The following is a 24,922-nucleotide window of genomic DNA, read 5'->3' on the forward strand; positions in this document are numbered from 1 at the left end:
TTTTTAAACTGAATGTATAGATAATCAAGTCATGCTGAATGTACCGAACGTGAGAGTCAAAGATACTGACTCAATTTTATCTACTGGACCAAATGTTTGGTCTTTTATTGTGATGAATAATGTTTTCTTGAATTGTCCAACATTTGTTTTTTATTCCACTGTGTTAAATAAATGAACAGCAGTTTGAATAAAGTGGATAATCTTTTTGGAAAGTCTTGGTGTTTTAAGTGTGTTTTAAGGTGACCCACACATTTCTGGGCGAGTTTGTAATTTTAAAGTGTAATTTACCCATGTTAGTGTAAAAACCCATGTTAATTTTTCCCCCATGTCTTTTCTGGGGCTCCATATTTAATTGAATTTATTTTCTAAGAATCTAAATAATCTGAATTTATTAAGACAATTTTTTTATTTATATATCACAATGAAACAGCCACCCTTTATAGTACTTTATGACCACATTCTAGTAATAATTTTATGTTCTTGCCAAATTACAACAGAGGTACTTTTACTTTGGAAAAACAGTTTTCTAATAATCTAAATAATCTGATTAAGATGATATTTTTATTTATATATCACAATGAAACAGCCACACTTCATAGTACTTTATCACCACATTCTAGTAATAATTTTATGTTCTTGCCAAATTACAACAGAGGTACTTTTACTTTGGAAAAACTCTGAATATATTTAGATGATTTTTTTTATTTATATATCACAATGAAACAGCCACCCTCTATAGCACTTTTTGACCACATTCTAGTAATAATTTTATGTTCTTGCCAAATTACAACAGAGGTACTTTTACTTTGGAAACACTGTGTTTCTAAGAATCTAAATAATCTGAATATATTAAGATGATTAATTTTATATTTATATATGACAATGAAACAGCCACCCTTTATAGCACTTTTTGACCACATTCTAGTAATAATTTTATGTTCTTGCCAAGTGACAACAGAGGGACTTTTACTTTGGAAAAACTGTTTGGGCGGCCACCGGAAAATTTCTCGGTCCTGATTGCCGAGTTGCTCGCTCGCCGCTGTTCGGTTCGCGGATCGGTGGAAACGACTGTGGTAAGAAACGATTTCACATCTTCGAGACTCAAACTTTGTAACCAACACTGAATAAAGAGTGTCAGTGTGATGATGGCTGACCTTCCTCTGTGAAGTCCGGGGCTTGTCATGGCTTTAAAACAGGGAATTTGCCAGTTAGCGGATGGGAAACCAGTTAGCTTGGTTAGCTTCCCAGCGATAATGAGCGGAGCTCAGTTTGAGCTGGTGGCTAACTAGCTAGCCTCGTATCATGTTAAACCTTGTTACATATTGGCTCTGTTATTTTGTTTATGTGAAATATGGCCATGTCACAACACCTCATGACGACTGAAGGCAACGTTAGATCGATGTAAATATCGTCAGAGTAACGTTAAACGCTGAGCTTGGGAGCTTAACTTAGCTTATTTAGTGTTTTGGCCCAGTTCAACGAAAGGCGGTTTGACCAAATCGTCACTAAAATGTGTAACTTATACATTTTTGTGCACAGACATTGAACATTGCTGAAAATACATACACTTACAGTCACACCACTGGATATTGGCATATAAAATGGGCTCAAACTGGCTAGATTTAACGTTAGCTTCCTCTCCTAACGACCCTGCCAGGGTTTCCTGTCGTATCTGTAACTTTTCTTCTTCTCAGGTAATTTTGAATTACGTCCAATAGTCTAGTTTAAGTAACATTACATCAGTGGTGCATCTTCATACCTGCAGGACCCACATTTTTCCCGCACTACTCACTGGTATTTTGTCGACTCTCAGCTGCAGGGCCTCTGTCTTTGCTCATAGCCCTGCAACAGCTACAGTTCACTGAGCTGTTCAGTAGGAAAGGCAGCAGCTGTAGTTCTGCTATCTACACTTATATAGATGCTGCAGTCGTTTGAACTGAGATCCAACAAGAAATGCTTCTCATCCTGTATTAAAACCATAAAAAGTGATTGGAAAAACATTTCCCACTGACTGGGCAAAACTGTGCTCCTATATTGCAGCCAGAGCTCCTAAAAGCATTTCAGTTTTAAGAGATGGTTAACTGGTAGATAGTAGGGGTGGGGGGAAAAATCGATTCTTAGATGCATCGCGATGCGGATGTGAACGATTCTGAATCGATTCACAAATGTCAAAAATCGATTTTCTAAATATTTAATTTGTAACGTAATGTTGACGGAACGCAAAAGGCGGAACTTGGAAGTGGGAAAGTGCAGCGCCCGGACAGTCTGTGGCGGCACATAACAAAAACACCACTGGATGAGTGAGAAATCCGACCGGCTCCCTCTGCATTAAAAGCTAGGTTAGGTCAGGAGTCACAACACAAATGATAAGAAGAGCCATTTTGTCCTTTCAACAAAAATCAAACCACTTTGGGAGCCTCAGCATTTAATGTCCAGTATGTCTCAGTATGTGATGATGTCCTAGTATGGGCTAAACAATATATACGAAAATGCAGACTCTGCTTTAAGGTTTAGCTCAGCTATCGCCGATTTCCTCCCATCTCCGTCAAAAGTTGAATAGTTTCTTGTAAAATGTCTCTCAAAGTTTGACTGTTTTACGAGGCTGAAGTCGCTTCTTATTCGCCAGCTTCCTGTTCGAATTTTCCCGTTCCACCTTAAATTCTGACTGAGGCGCCGAATGTAAATACGGCACCATTTAAGGTGGAACGGGAAAATTCGAAAGAGAAGCTTTGCAACTTTTGAGTGTTTGACGTCTCTTGTTGCAGATTTAACATACCAGGAAACCAACTGAGCTTCTTATAAATGCGAATAAGTCCATTTGTCTCCGAATGTTCGTCTTAAATCTCTCTCTTTGCCTTTTTGTTCGCTACTAGCTCGGCGAGACTGCATTGCTATGTGATCTGCAGTCTGCACGCCAGTTCTCAGTTGTTGAGAACCAGGGCTTTCGCGCTATGTTGCACACTTTGGAGCCGAGATACAGCGTCCCGTCTCGAAGATATTTTACTGACACAGCGATCCCCCACACGCTCTACAACGAGACCAAAACCAAAGTTATGAAATCACTACAGAAAACGGGTAGAATAGCTTTAACATGCTGCGTGGACACCCAGTGCCTCTGGATCTTATTTCACCGTAACAGCGCATTTTATCACAGATGAGTGGCAGCAGCGTCTCATGTGCTCCAAACAAGAGCAGTGAATGAGAGCCTTCCAGTTCACTTGCCACATCACTTCAATTTGATTTATTAATAAAAGATATTGGAATTAAATTCATTATGGATCGTTACAAATACTCTGCTTTAAAACTACCAAGTCCTCAGACAGTGAGAAAAAAGAAATCCTGTATAGAAAAAAAAGACGCATCAAGATGCATCGATAATCGTTTTATAATCGCATCGCAGCCTCTGAATCGTATTCGTAATCGAATCGTGAGGTGCCTAGAGATTCCCACCCCTAGTGTGTTCATGGTGATGCTCGCTCGATGGTTTCATGTTAGAGGTGGGCGATATGGCAAAATGTCATAGCACGATACTACGAGACGTTTTTACGATACACGGTATGTCACTTTTTATTTTTTCAGACGTCTCATAAGTTAGAACAGACAAAGTAGGACCACATTTTGAAAAATACCAGAAAAACTATTCATTCAGTGATTTGGTTTTAAAAATTTCACACACTGTGCTGCACTTAATCCAGTTAAACAGGACTAATTATACTTTTTTTGTAATCAAACATGCAAAAGATAAGGCGCTTTTAAGTACTGATATCCATGATTAGTTTAGAAAAGCATTTTATGATGAGCTTTATCACAATTACTATTAACCTTTTAAACTCCTTGGTTCCAAAACACACTTCGTCATATTCTTCATAACTTTCATATTTCATAAGCTACATTCAAAAGGTGGGGGTCATATGAGAGCTGTAACTGTCTTCTTTCCAGTCAAATAGATGGTGATGTAATTTTTAAACTTTATAATCAAAGAAGCTGAACTTACAAGTTTTTGTCTACTGAAAGTCGACCCATTTGTCCACAAATCTGGGCTATAAACTATAAACAGATGGCGTCTCTTCAGTGATCTGCTCTGTAAAAATGATTTTATAAAATAATACAAAGAGCGTGTCAGATTTTTGGCTTTCAGCAGTAAATTGTAAGCGTATAGCTATATGTGTATGATCATAAAACACGTTCTGTTCATTTGAGGGGAACTTTTACAAAAAAATAAATAAATAAAATAAAGATTTACATTTATTTCATGCAGTTACTGATTTGGTGATGTAAATTCAGATGGAAAAACTAAAATATACCCACGAGCATAAGAGTTAATATCATCATATTTCCCAGCTCTATTTCATATATCTTATATTTTGACCCATGAATCTAAAGCTTTTCTGACATTTAATTGTTCTCATATAACCTCTTATAAATGTAACATGAAACGTTATTCAAATATATGACCAGTAAAGATCCTTTTTCCTCTCCCTGTTGCAGATACCAGAGCACAGATTCACAGTGCAACAATGCAGACAATTAAATGTGTAGTAGTTGGAGATGGTGCTGTGGGTAAAACTTGCCTTTTGATTTCATACACCACAAACAAGTTCCCTTCAGAGTACGTACCAACAGTAAGTACACTGAATACAACCTCTTCAATGTTCACATTGTGGTCCATAGTTTTAAACTGTATGTGTTGAATTAATGCATCTATTTTAATAATTCTGTGTGCAAACCAAAGAGAAAACCTAGTCAGTTCATAGCTGCATAACATTTGTCTTCTTTTTCAGGTGTTTGATAACTATGCCGTAACTGTAATGATCGGCGGTGAACCTTACACTCTTGGATTATTTGACACTGCAGGTATGGTGTTTTCTTATTGTACAAACATGCATAAAATGTCTGTAGAACAAAATATTATACCTCAAGTCATAAAAGAAGATGCTAAAGAGAGTTTGGATAAAAAAAAATTGTCCTGTCCATTCAAAGTGCTGCAGATGGTGAGACTAAGGCCCAATCCTATATTTTTATTTTTATTTTTATTTTTATTTTATTTTTTTTTCACCCCTACCCCTTGTTTTTGAGTTACAAGGGGTAGTGATTGAAATCTTTCCCTATGAAATTGGACAACCCTCAAAATAAGGGAAAAAAAAACACTGCTTCATTAAGAGGCTACTAGCGCTGCTCTGTAGGCGACCCGGCCCGTCTTCAGTGACAGCAGAGGAGGGTAAAGTTCAGCTCCTCACTGCTGGGCTTTAGTTACATTTAGGGCATCATATGCCTTTAAAGAGGCGGGCAATTATTTATTACCGCCCACCGCTAATTCTTCAGTGATATGAAGCTGAAGTCAGGTATTCACCAGCTTCTTGTTCGAATTTTCACGTTCCACCTTAAATGGTGCAGCAGTTACATTCTGGCGCTTTGGGTGTCAAAACCGCTGGACTATTTAAGGTGGAATGGGAAAGTTGGCTAGCTAGCTACCAAGACATTAGCATGCTACTAGCGATTTGTAATGCTTGTTATGAAGAAAACGACCATAATACATTGAAACGACATTAAACTAAGATAATAAAATGGTTATCGTAATTTTTTTAACTGAGAAAATTCTCACATTTGTGGGTTTCTTTGGTCTCTTGTTCAGCCATCTTGCCGTTTTTTCTTTTTTTCCTCATAGCACTCTGTTTGGAGTCTCTGAAAAACCTCCGTTTGGAGGGCCATGTAGCCCCAACACTTCGCCCTACCCCTCTATCTCAACAAAAATTGGGACACCCTAATCCTAGACAAGAACATGCAAAACAGAGGGCTAAGGGCTCAGTGGTAGGGGTGAGGGGTGGAGTGGGATTGGGCCTATATTTTATGCATTTTAGCCACAAATCTAAAAGGATGTCATTTTCTCTGTTTCTAGGTCAGGAAGATTATGATCGGTTGCGTCCCCTGAGCTATCCCCAAACCGACGTCTTCCTAGTTTGTTTCTCTGTAGTTTCACCCTCTTCCTTTGAAAACGTCAAAGAAAAAGTAAGATCTGATTTTGGAAAAATTCAACCAACAACAGCCAACAGTTTCTTGCTCTGTTTTCTCTTTGTGAGATTAAGGTGTTGATGTTTTGAAACCCATCAAAGTGTTTAATCTCAGACCTGCCAAGCCGACCTAGAAGTGTGTTTACAAGCTTTCCTGTCTTTCCTTGTGCATGCAGTGGGTCCCTGAGATTACCCATCACTGTCCAAAGACCCCATTCCTATTGGTCGGAACGCAGATTGACCTTAGAGACGATCCCTCAACTACTGAAAAGCTTGCCAAGAACAAGCAGAAGCCCATCACTCCCGAAACGGCAGAGAAACTAGCCAGGGACCTGAAAGCGGTGAAATATGTGGAATGTTCGGCTTTAACACAGGTGAGTAGACTTTAAACCACAGGCCTTAATCTGCAATCACACTTCAGATTTGCAGTTTAGATATCTTGCGAAAAGGGGTGTGGCCAAGGCTGGACCAGAAGATTGGTGCAGTTGGCAAACTAGCTAACTAACATGAACAGTAAAGACACAAAAGCAAACATAATTATATCACTGTACTCGGAAGAAAACCTTGTATCTCCAAAATGGTAACTTTACAGGAGAAAAAACCTGCTTTACTTTTAATGTAAGTCAGTGGAACCAGACTTTTTTTCCCAAGTAAATTTGGGTCATTTCTTTTAGTCCTATCATCACGAAATTTACACACAATGTAAAGGGTAACAAATATTTTCAAATTATGTCAAAAACTGAAAATGTCAAAAAGGAAATACGAGGTTTTCTTCCGACAATGGCAATATACTCGCTAGCACGTTGAGTTGTGCAAAAAAGAGTATGTAACTGCCACGGTTGTTGGCAGTTGGGTGACTTGTGTGTGCAGATGCTAGCCTAGCAGTTAGCATGCTGGCTAACTCATGTACCATAAACAGTGAGTAGTAGAGTTTCCCAACTGACAGTTTGCTTTACAAGCTCTTTTTATGTGTTTATTCATAACTAGTGGGGATGATATGTTAAAGATGTGCTTAGACACTGCTAAATTTAGCGTTTACGCCCGTTTGTATATTCAGCACAGGTCAACACGGCCCAAACAGTAGCACTGTTGGTTGAGGACTTGTGACAAACCTCAGCAATGCTGAACTCAAGGCAAAGTTTCACAAATGAAATTTGAAAATTGTAAGCAACTTATCTTGGCAAACTCATTTGAAATGAATCCTAGGGAAAAATATATAAATATAATATAAAATATGATATATATATATCTAAATTCTTTTTCCTGGGAAGAGAATGCAGATACATGGTGCATGCCTAAGGCTAAGTTCACATTACCAGGTTGAAGTGACACAAATCTGATTTTTTGCCCTGATGTGACTCGGATCTGTTTACAGAGCTGTGTGGACACGCAAATCTGATCTTTTCAAATCCAACCCGAGCAATTTTCATATGTGGCCCTAGATCGGATACGTATCCGTTTTATGGCCATGTGACCTTAATGTGATGCTCAGATCGGAATTGATGTGCTTTTTTTCCACTGCGCGTGGATCATCATTCAGTGTTACCATGGCAGCAGCGCCAAACAGAAGTTAAAGCCTGTAAACGGTGGAAAAGCAGCTCATCTCACCTTTTTCTCCTTCGTCTCGCTCTAATAATGAAGCTGAGAGCTGATCAGAGTTATTTATCTTCTCAGCGAAGCTCGTTCTGCTCGTTAGTCTGTTTGCTGATGATGAACGTGATTCATTCACGTGACGTTACTGAGTAGGATGTGCTCATACGGGTCATTTCAGGACATCGGTTCGTTCACATTAATGACAGAATTGAGTCACCTACCTAAACAAGTGTGAACCATCGTGTCAGAGAGATCGGATTTGAGCAAAAAATCAGATTTGTGAAATCAGGCTTGTAACGTGAACATAGCTTAATTGCGGTCTTTCTTGTCAGTCTTCTGTGGCACCATCGACAAGCTTATTGTTGATGTTGACAAGCAGACCAGAGCAATTTCTTGTCCCACTATAAAATCCAACGCTCAAGATTGGTTTAGGACAGGGGTGGGAATGTGAGGGCCAGAGGGCCCCCCCACCACTCTAATACTCCAGCTAAATCTGGCAGGTAACCGATGAGTTGAATCAGGTGTGTTTGTGCAGGAAAGTCACCCATTTGTGCAGGAAGCCAGCTCTCCAGGACTGGAATCCCCAGTTTAGAGAGTTTAGACATTTCAAACTCCATCACTCCGATAAATTCTGCCCACATTTAAAGCCAAATTCCTTCTTCTCTCCATCGTTATGAGATCACATCTTGGACCACAATACCACCCTTAAGCTTCTCTGATCATGGCAGCATTCATGGTGTCAGTAGTGTGGATGGTCACTGGTGAGAGATTAATGTGCCTCCTAACGCATAATTAGGGCTTTATCAGTGCTCTGCCACTATAGCCAGAGATGTTGTGCTCAGCATAAATACCACGGATGCAGGTCTTATTCTGCTCCGGCTTCTGTTCTTGATCAGACTAACTCATTTCCTTGCTGTTTATTTACAGAAAGGGCTGAAGAATGTATTTGATGAGGCCATCCTAGCTGCCCTGGAGCCCCCGGAGCCTAAGAAGAAGCGTAAATGTGTTCTTTTATGAGTTCAGCCTTTACGTAGGTCCTGTCAGGCATAAATCATCATGATGTACGGTTATGGAAAATGGAAACTAAACACAAGAACCAGTTTTGATTCTGAACCACTTTTGGTTCTTAATCTGAAACAATTATCAGGAAGTGAATTGAACTATTTCGAATACCATTATTTTTCTTTTTCATATTTGCCTTGAAATATTATGCCACCTCAGTTGAGCAAAGTGGATATGTGTAATGAGTGTAAGATATTACTTGGCAAAAAACTTTGTGGTCAGTTAAGATTATCTTGATTTGTCAAATGTGTCATAATTGTCCTCTTCTGACATGGAGGTGATGTAGTGCTTAAAGCTAAAGAGTGCTTTTCAGTTCAGCTATTTATTTGTGGTGAATTCTGACAATATTAAGATCAAATATCCTATGATAACCTGTTGGATATTTTTCATGCATTTCTGGAATGGCAGCAATAATTATGGTGTTTATTTCATACAAATTAACCAATTATTCGAAATACTTTTAAAGGTCTCCACAAAAGCTGGGAACTAGTAAGTGTTACTGTGTCTGATCACATGGGCTCAGGCTTGATTAATGTACCAGCATACAGACCTTGATGGCTATACCTTTTAGGTTACAGGTAACCTAGAACAACTCAAAAACTGTAATAGAGAACTTTTCTGAAAGTGGGCCAAAAGTTAAAAATATATGAAGACAGTCGATCACTTTCACTAAAATGAATTCATAAAGGATTTTTCCAGTTTGTTATTAGGATTTTTATTTTATTATTTTTTTTTATTTATTTATTTTTGGCTTACCTAAATTTAAGACAGATGGATCGAGAAATGGATGGAAGTTCCCTTTCCATACACTTTAACACGTCTGTAAATTAGAACTGTGGTCATGTTAAATCCCATATTTTTCATATGTTCATTTGGATCAGTCAGTCCTGACCTTCTTTGAACAACCTTCAGTTTTTTTTATTTATATGTATAATTTTCATTACTCTCTTGATGAACTTATAATTACGTTCAAAAGAATTATGATGTAAAGTTGATCCCTTGCCATTCAACAGTTCAAATGCAAAACCCATGTTTTTTTTTTTTAATATATATTTTTATATTGAATGTTTCGTTACAGAAAAGAATTATTACATGTGAATATTACATAGAAATAAACATTTCCAGCATTTCAAACACATTTATTGTTCAAAGCAAATCTCTTATGTACTAAAGCAAGGGCTTTTCAACCACTGGGCCACAGACCACAAGTGGGCAGGCGAAGCATGTTTCAAAGGGCATACAATATTATTATAAGCCCTGCAACAGCGGCGCACAAAGACAGGTGTTTTTTTTGTTTTGTTTTTGTTTTTTTGCCCCTAATCTCTAAAAACAAAATACTCTAAACTACTGTACCTCTCTGCTTTAGGATTGATTACTGGTGACCCATACATCTCATCACTGTATACTATATGAAAAGGCATCTCTGGCTGTGCGTCAGGAGACACACTGGCTTCTTTTTATCTATTAAAGCACTTACTGGCCATGTTCCATCGTTCATCACAGAAATGCTCAGTGTGAATAATGCATTTCACCAGACTCGTTTCATTGATTGGAATTCATAACAGGAAACTAAATACTTTAAATAATGATGTAAAGGTGATCCTTTGCCGTTCAACAATTCAAATATATATTTTTTATTTTTTCCTTTTTGCAGATCTTTTTATTGTGCAACATACGAACAAGTACAAAGGAATAAAGTGAGGAAAAAATGATATATGTAACCAAGTCAGTTTTAGTGTGAATGAAAATACTGTAAATAATAAAAGAACAGGAGAAATGGCACGCATTAAGCAGGAATCAGATAGCCTTTAAGTTAGATATAAGTGGATGTGGTCCAGGGTTGCCATATTTTGTTAAATCTTAGAGTGGAACCTTTGAAGGTCCAACGAATATGTTCAAGAGTAGCATGCTGAACACATATAATCTCTAGAAACAAAATACACCCCCCATACAGTATTTTTAAAAGAGGTGGTGTGGATTAAGGCACAAGTACAACACAGTAATTCCTGTAGTAGTGGGTGTAAACATCACCCTGCTGTTAGGCACACTTTAACACTGCTGCTGGTGACCCGTATTCCATAGTAGCCTGCCCAGCACTTTGTGTCCTGACCTCCATGAGTGAAACGGATGAAGCGAACTCCTCGTCCGTAGTTTTTAAAGACATGTTTCATCTAAAATACAGCAGAGAGGAACATCATTTTATGCATTTAAGTCCTTCAGAATTGTTACCCTTTAACTTGAATTTATATTTGGATTAGATTAGGATACAGACAGCCTATGTCTCTTTAAGAGGCAGGATTAGGAGGATTACTTTAAAATTGTATTCTGGTACGGATTACTGAGTACCTGTTACATACATTCCATAACCAAATCTAAAGGATTGTGATAGAAAATTAACATATTCTAATTAAGTTCTGTTTTTTTTGGAAGGCTTATCTTTTTAAAGTCATATCCACTAAATGAAGTTAAAACAGGTTCTGACCGATTTCAACAACATCTTGGAAACAAGCAGACAGGAAAAACTTATGAAATCCATGGCCACTTTATTTATTTATTGAATGAATAAATAAACAAATTGCAGATGTCCTTAAATGACAGCTATCCTTTGTTCCTCACAAAAAAGGCCGAGGGTGCCCTTGGTTGCCACTTTCAAATTTGATAAGAGTGAAAGCAACACAGAGTTTGAGCCCTCGTTCAGGAGCTGAAACTTGTTTTGCTTGTAGTTCAGACATCTGTAGCCCAGTTTTATCTGCGTTTGAAATGCAGCACCTTACATGTTGAAGCAAAGGACAAAGGATAATCCTGATCATGTTAGTTACAAGTTTATGTCGCCTGTCAACAGTCTCTGAAATCGAAAAGGGGACAAAAAAATCTTGCATTTTTCCCATTTGAAAAATTGTGTTTGGTGTGTAACAGTGGTTTTAATGTAATCCTGCTCATAATCACCCAGTAACGCCTGGTAAAGGGTGTCATGCACAATGAATAATTCACTCGCTGTTGAATCATTTGAGCTAGCAAACACAGAGTCAGTCTGATATGGATATAAGCTGCTTTGAGAATAGAAATAGTATATAGTCATTGCACATGTAGAACTAAATTACATTAGAAATGAAATTTTAAAAAATTGTTTCCATGACATGAATTAAGCTTGTTCTCAGAATAAATTGCAATGCGATTTCTTTTAAGCCAAGGGTTAGGCTTGATCTGGGTCTGTGAAACTCTCTTATTGTCAGTATTAAATTTAATCTAAGGATGCCTGCAGACACTTTGCCAATGTTTTTGAAATCCTGCTAAAGGGAGAATAGCTTTCTGATCCCAAATTAAAGGGTAAGGCAGAGCCTATCAGTCAGTCTATGTATAGATTTGTCAAGTCCCTTTTTCTGAATACTGTTTTATTCCATATAATATGTTATCCACCTCTTTCCATTGCTGATCATTCCACTGTGGAAAGAAGACACTCTCTGGTTGAAAGGTTTGGATTGCCTCCTGGTTTTGATTCAGCAGTTCAACGCAAATGTCATATTTGCTTCCACAGTCACGCCGTGGGGCATACCTGTACAAAAAGAAGATTACTTCAGTGAATGTGATCTACATATCCCCACCGCCCCCCCAATAAACGAATGCTCACCAATCTGAAATCACAATGTCAGGCTGCATTTCATCAAGGAACGCAGGACTGTAACCTTCCTTCTCCAGATCAATCAGCTGACATTTCAGGCATGAACTGAGGAAATAAGTTAAAATTGATAACTTAATTGCTTCTATTATATTTCCAGCTTATTATATAGAGCAGTAGAGGGTGGCATGCAACAAATAAGTAGCATGGAAGTTACTAGTGTCCAATATATGAACAGTGAAAAGAATTTGTAGTCATTTTAAAATTGAGAACTTACTGGTAAGAAGTAACAAAGCATTTTGTTACTGTGTTATCTGGGTGAGGTGCAAATATGCGCTCAATGGTCCACCCGTCACCTCCATTTTGTATGATCTCCCAGCCACTGAAACTCTCTACAAAAGAGAACAAGAATAGTTGTTGGTAGTAGTAGTGATACAGTAACAGGCCAAATGTGAAATGCTGCTAGTATTTGGGATGTCCCAGTGTCACACTTTGATCTTTTTGATTGTTTTCTTATCTAAATATATTCTGGAGAAGTCATAGCTACACATCTAATGGGACAATCTGTGCGTCATACTTTGTTCTTTGAGTAATCATGTCTTTTTTTTGGTGACAGCATTGTGCTAGCCATTTAAAACGGAAAATGGTCCTTGTAACTAGTGTGCAATATGGCAAAAATATATCCTGATACTTCAAGAAATTTCACGATACATGATATTTCATGATATCAATTTTTTCCGATGTCTGATCAGTTGGACAGACAGCAAAGGACCAGCAGTGCAATTTGAACACATTTGAATATAATAAATTTTTTATTAGTTAAAGCAGGACTAATGCCCTGTTTGTAATGAAACATGCAGTTGGACAGTATTCTAATAAAAGATATTTTGTGTTGTATTGTTAGTAATTTACCACAACAATGCTAAATCTCATCACATTGCCCAGCCCCATGACTAACAATGCCCAATGCAGTACAGTGTTGCCAGCAGAGCGGTGCCACTTGGGGCAGTGGGGATTGGGTGCCTTGCCCAGGTGCACATCCAGGGGTATGTAATCCGATTCGGGCTGATTGCTCGCTCACCTCTTGCGACTAGGCTACCAGCCACCCCCGACCATTGATATGTTTGGCCTTTAATGATAAAGCCAGAAATTCTCAAAAATAGGACCAGAACTATATGCATATCACTCGAATTTGATTCTTGAAGGGGTGCAGCGCAGAACTGTTTAGGGTTTCTTTGGTCCTTTATATAGTTACCATAATTGAATCTGGGTAATGGGTCAAAGAAAACAAAACCCTGACACCCCACCTCCCATGATTGAAGTACAAGCACCTAAACCAGAGCTCAATCCGAGGCGTGTTAAAATATTAGTATGTTAGGCCCAATCCCATTTCACCCCTCGCCCCTACCACTGAGCCCTTAGCTCTCTGTTTTGCACGTTCACGTCTAGGAGTAGGGTGTCCCGATTTTTGTTGAGATAGAGGGGTAGGGCGAAGTGTTAGGGCTACATGACCCTACAAACGGAGGTTTTTCAGAGGCTCATCCCAAGTGGCTTCAGAGGCTCATCCCCATGGAGTGTTATGAGAAAAAAAGAAAAACCGGCAAGATGGCTGAACAAAGAAACCCATGAATGTGAGAATTTTCTCAGTTAAAAAAATTACGATAACCACTGTATTATCTTAGTTTAATGTCGTTTCAATGTATTATGGTCGTTTTCTTTGTAACAAGCATAAAAAACTCGCTAATAGCATGCTAATGTCTCGGTAGCTAGCTAACTTTCCCGTTCCACCTTAAATAGTTCTGATGCCTGAAGCGCCAGAATGTAACTGCTACACCATTTAGTGAATAGCTCACTTCAGCTTCGTATCACCAAAGAATTAGCAGTGGACGGTAATAAATAATTGCCCCCTTCTTTTAAGGCACATGATGCCCTAAATGTAACTAAAGCCCAGCAGTGAGGAGCTGAACTTTACCCTGCTCTGTTATCACTGAAGACGGGTCGAGTCGCCTATAGAGCAGCTCTAGTAGCTGTTAATGAAGAAATGTTCTGTGTTGTTTTTTTTTTTTTATATTTGAGGGTCCCATTTCGTAGGGCGAGATTTCAACCACTACCCCTTGTAACTCGGTTCCAAGGGGTTAGGGTGACACTCGAAAACAAGGGGTAGGGATAAAAAGAATAAATGGGATTGGGCCTTAGTGTGACGCTGCCACATTTTACATGATTTTAATACAGGAGGTCGCAAACTTTCGAGGCTTATTTGGTGTGAGATTGACAAAGACTAACCAAACTTTTTGGTGTGACACTGGCCTGAAATGGGACTGTGGTTAGATGACTTTTGACATCTGGATAATTAGAAAACTCCATGAGATGATACAGATAAGGTTACAGCCACGTTGCAATATTTCATAAATGACACTCTGGTTTTTGTTGTTTTCCCGTTAGCTGTGAGACAGTCTTGCATTCTTTTATCTCTTTTAGCTCTCATCAACGAGTAAAAGCCAGTGGGAGATTTACTCTTGTCCAGTCTCTTGCTCACTTTCTCTTTTTCTCTTCCTCGCTTGATGTTTTTTTCGGTCTCTTAACAGCCTCTGACATTATATCCATACTGGGATTATCGAGCAAACTTCTTATAGCTAGCTGAGGACATAGTTGTTGGACGCTGTGCTGTAAAGCATTACACAGTTCTTGCGAGAGGTCTCGTGCCCACTCCTCCAAAGTTACATGGGCCTGGAGTGGCAACGACAGAGATGCTGTTTTCCCGGTTATAAGTCAGTGGACCATCATGTTGTTTCCCTGCTGAAGAAGGACCATTAGAAGCCATTACGATTAAATAGTTTTGCTTTCTAAAAGGAATTGGCTTATTGCTGTTCAGTAGAGACCACTACTTTCCTGTAGAACACCTTTAGATCCCATTAAGAAACCATCAGATGCATTTAGAATCAGCCATTGGTCACCTGTTAAACCACTAGGATCTTTTACATTGTGATATCAACTCACTAAAAAAGCCAAAATATTACAAAACCATCAGGAACCAATGGAAACACTTAATGGTTAAAATGTTTTTTTTTTTCAGCAGAGTTTTACACTCTGAATTAACTCATGAAGGTCTTTGTAAGTAGCTCAGGCGAGTTAAATAAAGTAGAATGTATGTTAAGCTCTACAGTGTTGATCTTCCAATGGCAAATTTGACTCAATTGTGAAAAATGTAACGTTACACAAGCAGTCAGTCCATTTCCGACTCACCGTCTGCGCTGGGATTCTTCAGAAGGTTGCGAGCCTCCTTAAAAAGAAAGTAGAAGGTCTTCCAGTCCCAGAGCTCCGTGGTGATGCAGCGGGGTTTCAGCCCTTCTCTGCGGCACTTCTCTCTCCAGAATGAAGCGCTGTCCACCACCACCTTCCACTCGCGACACACCAGGCGGCACACACGCAGAGCCTGGTCAGCAGGGAGGTTCAGAATGATCTCCTCAATAACAGCAACAGGCAGATCTGGACACTGAGGCAGTGGACAACAAGAAGAAAAAGACATTTCTTTACAGCTACTCAGAGCTTCCGCTCACTCAAAACAGAATCTCTACTCTGATGCAGGTCACAAACTTACATCTTGACCATCTGGCCTATTTGCTGACTGATCCATTTTCCTCCTCCCCCTCCTTGCCCTCCTCTTCATTGACTAAATTTGACTTGACTCTCTTATCTCGTACAGTGCAGTAACGTTCCTGTAAGCTATGGCCCACTGCTGTATTCAGCTGGGAGGGTCAGGCCGGTTCTCCAAGGCTAACTGCACACAAATGAAACTAAAAACGGCCGTGTTAGAGGCACAAGTTTTTATGATGACTTCCTTTGTCGTCATAGACTACTTCCTCTTCCTTTTTTTTTTTTCCTTGTTGTTCTTTTTAGCCGTGCTCCTTGTGCCTTTGCTGCTGCCCATGTGCTGGAGTATTTACAATCAATCAAGTACTATAAAAAACAGTCACTGGAAACAACCAGTTAAAACCTATTCTCCATGAACAAACCAGTGGGGGATTACGGCAGGCTGGAAAACCTCCAAGTCGGGGGGGCATAACAAAAGGGTGGGCAGAACTCAAGAGTGCTTCACTATTGGTTGTTCTCATCGTTTATTCATAGCCATACAGATATAAGGTGATGTGGTACTACAACCACCCAACCCCCCTCCATCCACGGCCCTTCCTATATTGTGAAAATCGTGATCAACTTTCATTTAATGGTTTTGTATTATTTTTCAAATTCGCTGTACATCATTCCAAATTGCAGTGATCCATAAGGACTTGAGCCAATGCTTTACTGAAATTTTGGTTCTGTCCGTCCAATTCAGCAATATACGTTTTTTGGCAATGGTAAATGATATCACTATAAAGGATTTGGGGTGATTGGGTGCTGAGAATGAAGTAGGTGCTACAATGGGACATAAAGGGATGACAAGGCCCAAAATCTCTGAAAGCCTGTCCACGACCTCTGACCAAAACTGCTGAGTAGGGGGACAAATCCAGAAAGCATGATAGTAATTGTCTGTTAAAGCTGGACAATGTTGGCATGCATCACTGTGACTAATCCCATACGGTGTAGTTTAGAGGCTGTAATGTGTGTTCTGTGAAGGGTTTTATATCGAATTAGCTGAGTTTTGAATTGCTGGTCATAGAGAAGATGTCACTGCACATATTTTGCCAGTTGAGATTTGTTTCTTTTATATCTGAGGTCCATTTTTAACAACATTTTTCACTATTAACTATTACTATAAACTACTATTTTTCACTATTAAGATGTTTTCTTTATAACATCTTTCAGTTGTGTATACTGAAAGTGACCGTTATCCGGTATGTTATCATGAGCAAGCCATCAGAGAATAACTGTGCCAGGCTGGTTATTCCTGCTTCCAGGCTGCACTCCTGTCTCGGAGGCATCTACCTCTACAGTGAAGGGTTCAGATGGGTCCGGATGCTTAAGTACTGGAGCAGAGGTAAAAGCGTCCTTCAGGGAGTTGAAAGCCATCTCAGCTTGAGGGGTCCAACATAACTTACGAGGGGAACCCTTTAAGGGGAATCCTATACTACTAAAATGACGTATAAAGCGTCTGTAAAAATTTGCAAAACCCAGGTAACGCTGAAGTTCTTTAACTGAGGCAGGTTGAGGCCGGTTCATGATCGCTTACACCTTGTGGTCGTCCATTAAGACACAGTTCTGACTGATTACATAACCTAAGGAACACAGACTGCATATGAAATTCACATTTCTCTCCCTTAACATACAGGTTGTTCTCTCGAAGTCTCTGTAGGACAGAACAGGCTTGTTTTATATGAGTATCTAAGTCAGGGGAGTAAATTAGAATATCGTCTACGTAGGCAATGACAAACTGACCAACCATGTCTTGTAGAACATCATTTATGAATGCCTGAAACACAGAAGTGGCATTAGATAAAACAAAAGGCATGACCAGGTACTCATAGTGCCCCCTAGTGGTAACAAATGCTGTCTCTCACAAGATTGTATGCGCTACGTAAGTCTAATTTGGTGAAATACTTAGCTCCTCGAAGTTGTTCTAAGGCTACCAGGATTAGTGGGAGAGGATAGGTGTACTTCTTAGTCACTTGGTTTAATGCTCTGTAATCTATACAAGGACGAAGGCCACCATCCTTCTTTTTTTACAAAGAAAAACCCTGTGGCTCCTGGTGAAATTGGCGGTCTGATAAACCCCTGTTTCAATGCTTCTTGTATAGAAATATTCATAGCCTGTTCCTCTTCCTGGGTTAACAGATAAATTCTCGATTTGGGTAGAGTAGCATTTTCAATAAGGTCAATATGGTCATATGGATGATGTGGCAGTAACTTAGTGGCGTTTCCCTTATTAAAAACTTCTTGGAGGTCGGAATATTTGAATGGAGTGCTATAAGTTGTGTCTGCTTTAGGACTTTCTACTGATATAGAGCTGACTTGAATACACAGTAAGGTAAGGCAGTTCTCATAACGATGTTCTGACCATGCAGTTACTGAATGGGAGGACCAAGAAAGACGGTGATTATGCTTTTCTAACCAGGGGAGACCTAATATCACAGAGAACTCAGAGGCTTCTAAAACTAAGATGGAAATTTGTTCATTGTGAAGCGCACTGGCACACATTCTAATAGGTTTCTTGAGTGATGGATCCTGGTTCCACAGGCTCTCCATCTAGTGTGGCAATGCGCAAGGGAACCTTCAAAGCCATCACAGGAATCTGCAGCTGCTCAACGAGTCTTGCGTGAATGAAGTTCCCCTCAGCTCTGGAAACGATATGGGTTGGAATGACAAAGGAGAGAATTTGGCACATCACCACATTTTCAGGGGTCGGCGCCTTAAATCTGTGTGGACGGGCACTGCAGTCTCGTAGAACTTGACCAGCATCTCCACAGTAGAAGCAAAGCCTTTCCTTCATCCGACAAAGTCTCTCCTCGGCCGACAAACGAGATCACATTGCATGGGTTTGATTGGCTCTTGAATCACCCAAGGTAGCACGGCTGGTGGTTTAATTCCTCTCTTGTTTCCTGGATGTTGTTCATTCCTGAACATTCCTCATTCCTGGTTCACTCTATCCGCTACCTGCTGCCAGTGTATGGAATTCCAGAGAATACGCAACTACTGTGCAATCAGAGTGAGGAGGAGAATTACTAAAGAATATGGCACACTGGAAAAGAAAACCATGGCACCTCCTGGATTACCATTAAATTTATCAGGCTTAACCGAAAAAACAGAATTGGATATTTCAATGGGCGTAGACACATTAGCCGCATTATCACTCTCTGCTGACATACCTAGAGCTTGGAGTTGTGAAGTGAGCTCTTTCACACTGGCGACCAGCTGTACGAGTTGCGTTTGCTGTTCTGTCTGTTGTTGAGTTAATGCAACAGCCAAAACCTGTTGATGTTGCCCGAGCATATGACCCTGATTTCTAAGGGCCTTCTGGAGAGACTCATGATCCGCCGTCTGCATTGATGGCGAGGTATTCTGTAACATGACAGACCCAGTCAGACTCTCGCGGAAAAGAGGAGAGGCTTTAATACAAAAGGAATTGGCAAGAATCGTAGTCGTGTTACAGGTGTGGGTCAAATCCAAAATAGCAAGAAGGCAAAACAGACCAATCATAACCAGTAGGGCAGAGACAAAAGACAACAATGAAAGATCCAGAAGAGAGTCCAATAAACCGAAAGGGCAACCATATTTGATAAGTGGACCTAATAAAATTGACAATGAATACAGAAACCTGTGTGTAGGTAAATGTACCAAATAAAGCAGACCGTGAGTGTAGATAAATATATACATACACTCACTTGTGGTGGGATAGTTTCTCCCCTGCAAGCTCTAGTTGGTCATTTTCTTTAATCTCCATCTCCATTGAGTCTTCCCTGCTCCAGTGAAATGGTACCCATTCACCAGTGTTAATCTGTACTATATGCAACATAATTTACATTAAAAATACACATTGCACCATCAAACAAAACATCAACCAAAACAAGTCTAAGTGAAGCAATTAGAAGCACAAAAGTTTATTGTTCATATACCAGAGTATACATACAAAGATCGCAGAGGAAATGCCTGTCATTGGAAACAATACCTTTTTAAGCAAGTCACGTGCTTAGCCACACACGGGTCAGCCATCAGTTCCAACACTCAGCCAAACAGCCTCTTTGCTAACTGAGTTAGTATTGTTAGACAATAACTACAATTCAATGTTGATTTAATGTCTTGCTTTCAATGTTTAAACAATATTTTAGAAATCAACCTAAGATTTGTAGTTGATTTTTGCTCAACAAAAAAGACGAAAATTACAACTTTTCAACGTTGATTCAACGTTACATTGCTATCTGGGACATTTTGATAGGCCAAAACTCTTAACCTTAACAAAAAATACTACCAGTGTTAAAACTATTAGGCTGAATTTAGCTTTTCTTCCACCAGCTTACTGTTCGAATGTTCCAGTTCCACCTTAAATAGTGCAGCAGTTGTGATTAGCTACAGGACAAACATTAGAAAATGGGACAAAACAATACTGATCTGTTTGCAGGGCCATAACTAGGATCAAAATTTTAATGAGATCCATTTTGCAAAAATTTTACCTACATCTCATGGACAGCAAACGAACTGCTGAATATGAGTATTACACCAACCGTAAGTTTCCTCTTTAGGTTTTTCATTGCTCCTTTTTTTTTTACCCCTTTATTATGCACCTTTTCCTTGTTCCTTCCCCATCCCTCCATTCTTCTATAAACTAATATTACTCTTCTATAAACTGATTTGACTCCTACTTAATTAAAACTATTTATTTATCTTTATTTTCAGCTGAAAATACATGTTAAAACCTACACTAAATCAAGTGATAATTTCAAATTGATTTAATTTACCTCTCTCTCTCTCTCTCTCTGCTTGTTTCTTTGCATCTCTCTCCTCCCTGATGACTGAAAAACCGAATCACGCTTCTCTGTCTGGCAATCCGATGGATGAGTCTGGGTTTGGCGGTTGCCAGGAGACGGTACTTGTCTGACTGCATTGTGCCAAGTGTAAAGTTTGGTGGAGGGGGGATTATGGTGTGGGGTTGTGTTTCAGGAGTTGGGCTCGGCCCCTTAGTTCCAGTGAAAAGAACTCTTAATGCTTCAGCAAACCAAGAGATTTTGGACAATTTCATGCTCCCAACTTTGTGGGACCAGTTTGGGGACGGCCCCTTCCTGTTCCAACATGACGGCGCACCAGTGCACAAAGCAAGGTCCATAAAGACATGGATGAGCAAGTTTCTGTAGTCCTGACCTCAACCCAATAGAACACCTTTGGGATGAATTAGAGCGGAGACTGCGAGCCAGGCCTTCTCGTCCAACATCAGTGTCTGACCTCACAAATTCGTTTCTGGTAGAATGGTCAAAAATTCCCATAAATACTCTCCTAACCCTTGTGGAAAGCCTTCCCAGAAGAGTTGAAGCTGTTATAGCTGCAAAGGGTGGGCCAACATCATATTAAACCCTAAGGATTAAGAATGGGATCTCACTCAAGTTCATATGTGTGTGAAGGCAGATGAGCGAATACTTTTGGCAATATAGTGTAATTCGCTTTTTTCCACAGTGAATCTCAAAACCCTTCAGAAACTTCAGAGAACCTCAGAGTCACAACGCTAGTTACAAACATGACAGGCACTGATTACTAAAGAAATTGCGGATAGCAACGTTTGCTAAGCATTGATTGGAGGGTTGAGACGTTAAGGCGGAGCTTAGCAGATTTTAATTTGTTATATTACAGTGACAGCGCTCACAGAAAACAAACCAAATTTCATCAGTATAAAAAATGATGCATAATAAATATTCTGGGAAGGTCTGTGGTACTGTGGCTGCGCCCCTGAATAAACAACTGTATTATCATAATGGGGCTGTTTCTACGTTTAATCTCATGAGAGAGAAAAGTGGAAAAAAAAACATTTGAAACTACTAAGGTCCAGACCACGGCGTCCTCATGCAGTTACAGCCATGCCTGTTGATTTTATGAAACAGCAAAAATAAGTTACTCAGCTGTCAAGTAGAAATAGAAAAACCTCCTCATATCAAGCCTTTCAGCTCTCTACGAGGCTGTAGTCAGCTTTTTCACCAGCTGCTTGTGTGAATTTTCCTGCTCCACCTTAAATGGCGCAGCAGCTGCGAACGTAACTGCTGCACCATTTAAGGTGGAACGGGAAAACAGGAAGCTGGGGAATGTCCTGAGAAAACGTCCTCAGAAAATGTAACCAGGATTAAAATAATAATTACTCTGATAACCTAAATCAGCTAACCAGGGGTGAGCAGTGATATTAAGCAGAGTCTGTACTGAAGTGCAGTTAAGTTTGTAGAGCTTTTCAAATCAAGCTGTGTACAGAAAGGAAAGATCTATCGTGTTTCAGTGAGCATCAGATGAAGAACAGAGAACTGCAGGGAAACCTGCTGATTTCGTTCTGACTTCTTTTCACCTGCCCTCAGTCTGTACATGGAAAGGTCCACTGCCAAAACCCGCTTAAGGAGGCTGCAAGTCAAATGACGTGAATTCAGTGCGCAGTAGCTTTAGCTCACATGTAGCAATATTCATATTCCAACTATTTAACAACCTCAGAATTCAGGGAATCCAGTGGTATTTGAGAGAAGAATGTTCACAGGACAAAACGTATCGGGTTCTGGACATTTTTATTTAACACAGGGGGCGATTTTTCGAAAACCCTATTCATTCTGGCCATAGAGAAATGGAGCTCAGACCCGGAGTTCCTAATATGGGCATAAGAGCATGGAGCCGACTACAAAATGACGACACGACTACAGTGGTCTATACTGTGTACTCGCATACTGGACGTATATATTTCTTCAATGAATTGACTGAATTTAGTACATACTGCTTAAGTCTGCCATTTCGGATGCAGCCTACAAGTTCTTAGGCTACGTCCTCCCAGAAAGGCCACACTGCATTTTGGGATGCAGGATATCACAGAGATAGTTCTGGCAGCCTACTGGAAAATTTGCCAGAGCAGTACGTCATCTGGGAATCTTTGGCGTACTAAAGAAATTAAAGTTGGTCACATACTGCAGAATCAGTACCCGAGCAGTATGTGGGCTATTTCGAACACAGCCCAGGTTTCCTTGTAGTGAATAGTGCTCATGTGCTCATCTTGTAAATACAATATTTCTGACGCAACATGAAGGCAGCAATATTTTTTCCTCTTAGGCTACAGAGCTGGGGAAAACAGCACCAGTCTTGAGAATTCTGGGAAGCTCTACCCTCCACGTATGGAGAAAACGAGCAGGCAGTTATTTAAATGTTTAGTATTTGACTTTAAGGTTCACTTTAATTACTAATACGACCTGTGAACAGTAAAGTTTCATTCAACAGTAACAATAAATTACAAACTAGACACCAGAAAGTATTTCAAGATGTTTTACTCAGTATTTATGTTTTTGGGAGCAGCAAGATATTTTTATTTAATGATAAAAAAAACTGTATTTATGTATTCATAGTAACTTCCTGATACATTTATCTGCCTTGAGATTTGATCAACGCTTTTCAACTACAAGGCATTCTGGGTGTTATTTTTTTTAATAACTTCCTTTTTAGCTTTCTCAGTCACTCCTGAATCATCTCCAACGCTCTGTTCATCATTCTAGACATGCCTAACATTTCTTCATTTTAAAGCTTCATGCAAATTAGTTAGAATAGAAACCTACTGTAGCATCTTAACTGAATCATTTCCTACATTTATCTGCAGCATAACTGTTTTTTTTTAAATGGAAACAGCGAATCCAAACTGACAACCCCCCAATATATGCTTTATCATGTCCGCAAACTTCAATATTAACATATTTTTCAAGAAAAAAAATGGAAAAAAAAAATCAAACATTTTTTAAATCAACAGGGAAATGTAATCAATTTCCAAAATTTCAGCATAATTAAATGGTTAAAATGTAAGTGAAGTCATTCAGAGTGGTTTGCTGTGAAATATTGCATTACACAAAAAATTACCAAAACAGAATTGTTCAAAGTGGTGGCAGGAACCAGATGTCTGAAGTGTTTAATATCTGTGAAAGCTAAACAGGCAAAACATTTCCCAAAAATAATTTTTTTTCTAAAATTCAAATTTTTTTTCCACTAACACCTCTACATATAAAAGCTGAGAAGAACTGGGCAAGTCTTAGACAGTAAATAAAATGGCTATATTTGTGTTGTAGACATCATAACTCCTGGTTCCTGTCACCACCACTGTAATGAGTGTTACATTTCTCTACAGTGTACCATTTCACATCAAACTACTCTGAATTACTTTGTTTACGTCTCAATGACTGAACTATGCAGGAACCTTTAATGATCAAATAGATTACATTATAATTTACATATTACAAAGTGCAGTTAGAGTGTATTCTATGATGGCGTTTTAGGGCCACTTAATAAAAATAAAAATAGTAGACTTCAAGAATAAAGTCGTAATATTTAGAGAAAAAAGTAGGAGAATGACGACATTAAAGTGGCATTAATACCAGGAAAGACTGCAATATTGTGGCCAAAGGCTTTGCAAAGGGGAGCCGCACCTCCTCGTGTTAAATGAGGGGCGGTGAGGAGTTGGTGGAGTTACACTTTCATATCGATTCACCCATAAAGAAACACTCAGTCTCCCTGTCTCTCCTGCACATCAGCACCAGCCTGTTATTAGTATAAGAACCGGCTGAAACGGCTGAGCAGGAAACGGTTTATCTAGAATAAAGAGCCAGACGGACTTGAGGAAACTGTCTGTCTGTGTTGTTGAAGGAGAATCGCAGGCAGGGTCGTCTACACGGCTATCAGGGCTTCATCTCCACACCATTCAAAGAGGGCATGAAGTTTCACAGACAGTGAGAATGATGATCAAAATGATCCACAAAGAGACAGGAGTGAGTGGAGCTCCGGCAACCGAGACCCCAACGCGTTATGGCAGCCCCCCTACAGTTAGCCCCCCTACAGTTAGCCCACTATATCCTCCAAATATTACGATTTTTTTTTCTCAAAATATTATATATTTTTTTTATTAACCCTTTTATTAACCCTAAATTTTTTTTATTAACCCTAAAACAGCGTCACAGTATTCAGTATATAGCTTTAAACAAAATTTTAGGATTTAGGAGCTGTCTTG

General features: G+C 39.4%; 2 protein-coding genes across 2 annotated transcripts; one reads left to right on the forward strand and one right to left on the reverse strand.

Annotated features, from left to right (window-relative positions):
- The first annotated feature begins 999 nt into the window (after positions 1–999).
- Positions 1,000–9,801, forward strand: cdc42l2 (cell division cycle 42 like 2). The gene is made up of 6 exons (XM_036590925.1): positions 1,000–1,073; positions 4,489–4,622; positions 4,782–4,854; positions 5,897–6,006; positions 6,185–6,382; positions 8,529–9,801. The coding sequence occupies exons 2-6, from the start codon at positions 4,518–4,520 to the stop codon at positions 8,616–8,618; spliced, it is 576 nt and encodes a 191-aa protein (XP_036446818.1). The 5' UTR covers positions 1,000–1,073; positions 4,489–4,517; the 3' UTR covers positions 8,619–9,801.
- An 889-nt stretch (positions 9,802–10,690) lies between these two features.
- On the reverse strand, positions 10,691–16,136 carry LOC118822338 (F-box only protein 44-like). The gene is made up of 6 exons (XM_036591315.1): positions 15,878–16,136; positions 15,523–15,772; positions 12,557–12,671; positions 12,292–12,387; positions 12,081–12,216; positions 10,691–10,834 (listed from the first exon to the last, which is right to left on the reverse strand). Exons 1-6 carry the CDS (start codon positions 15,944–15,946, stop codon positions 10,691–10,693), a joined length of 810 nt encoding a protein of 269 aa, XP_036447208.1. The 5' UTR covers positions 15,947–16,136.
- Between the last annotated feature and the right edge of the window lie 8,786 nt (positions 16,137–24,922).

The sequence above is a fragment of the Colossoma macropomum genome, unplaced genomic scaffold (genome assembly GCF_904425465.1).
Source record: "Colossoma macropomum unplaced genomic scaffold, Colossoma_macropomum, whole genome shotgun sequence".
In the NCBI taxonomy this organism is placed as follows: domain Eukaryota; kingdom Metazoa; phylum Chordata; class Actinopteri; order Characiformes; family Serrasalmidae; genus Colossoma; species Colossoma macropomum.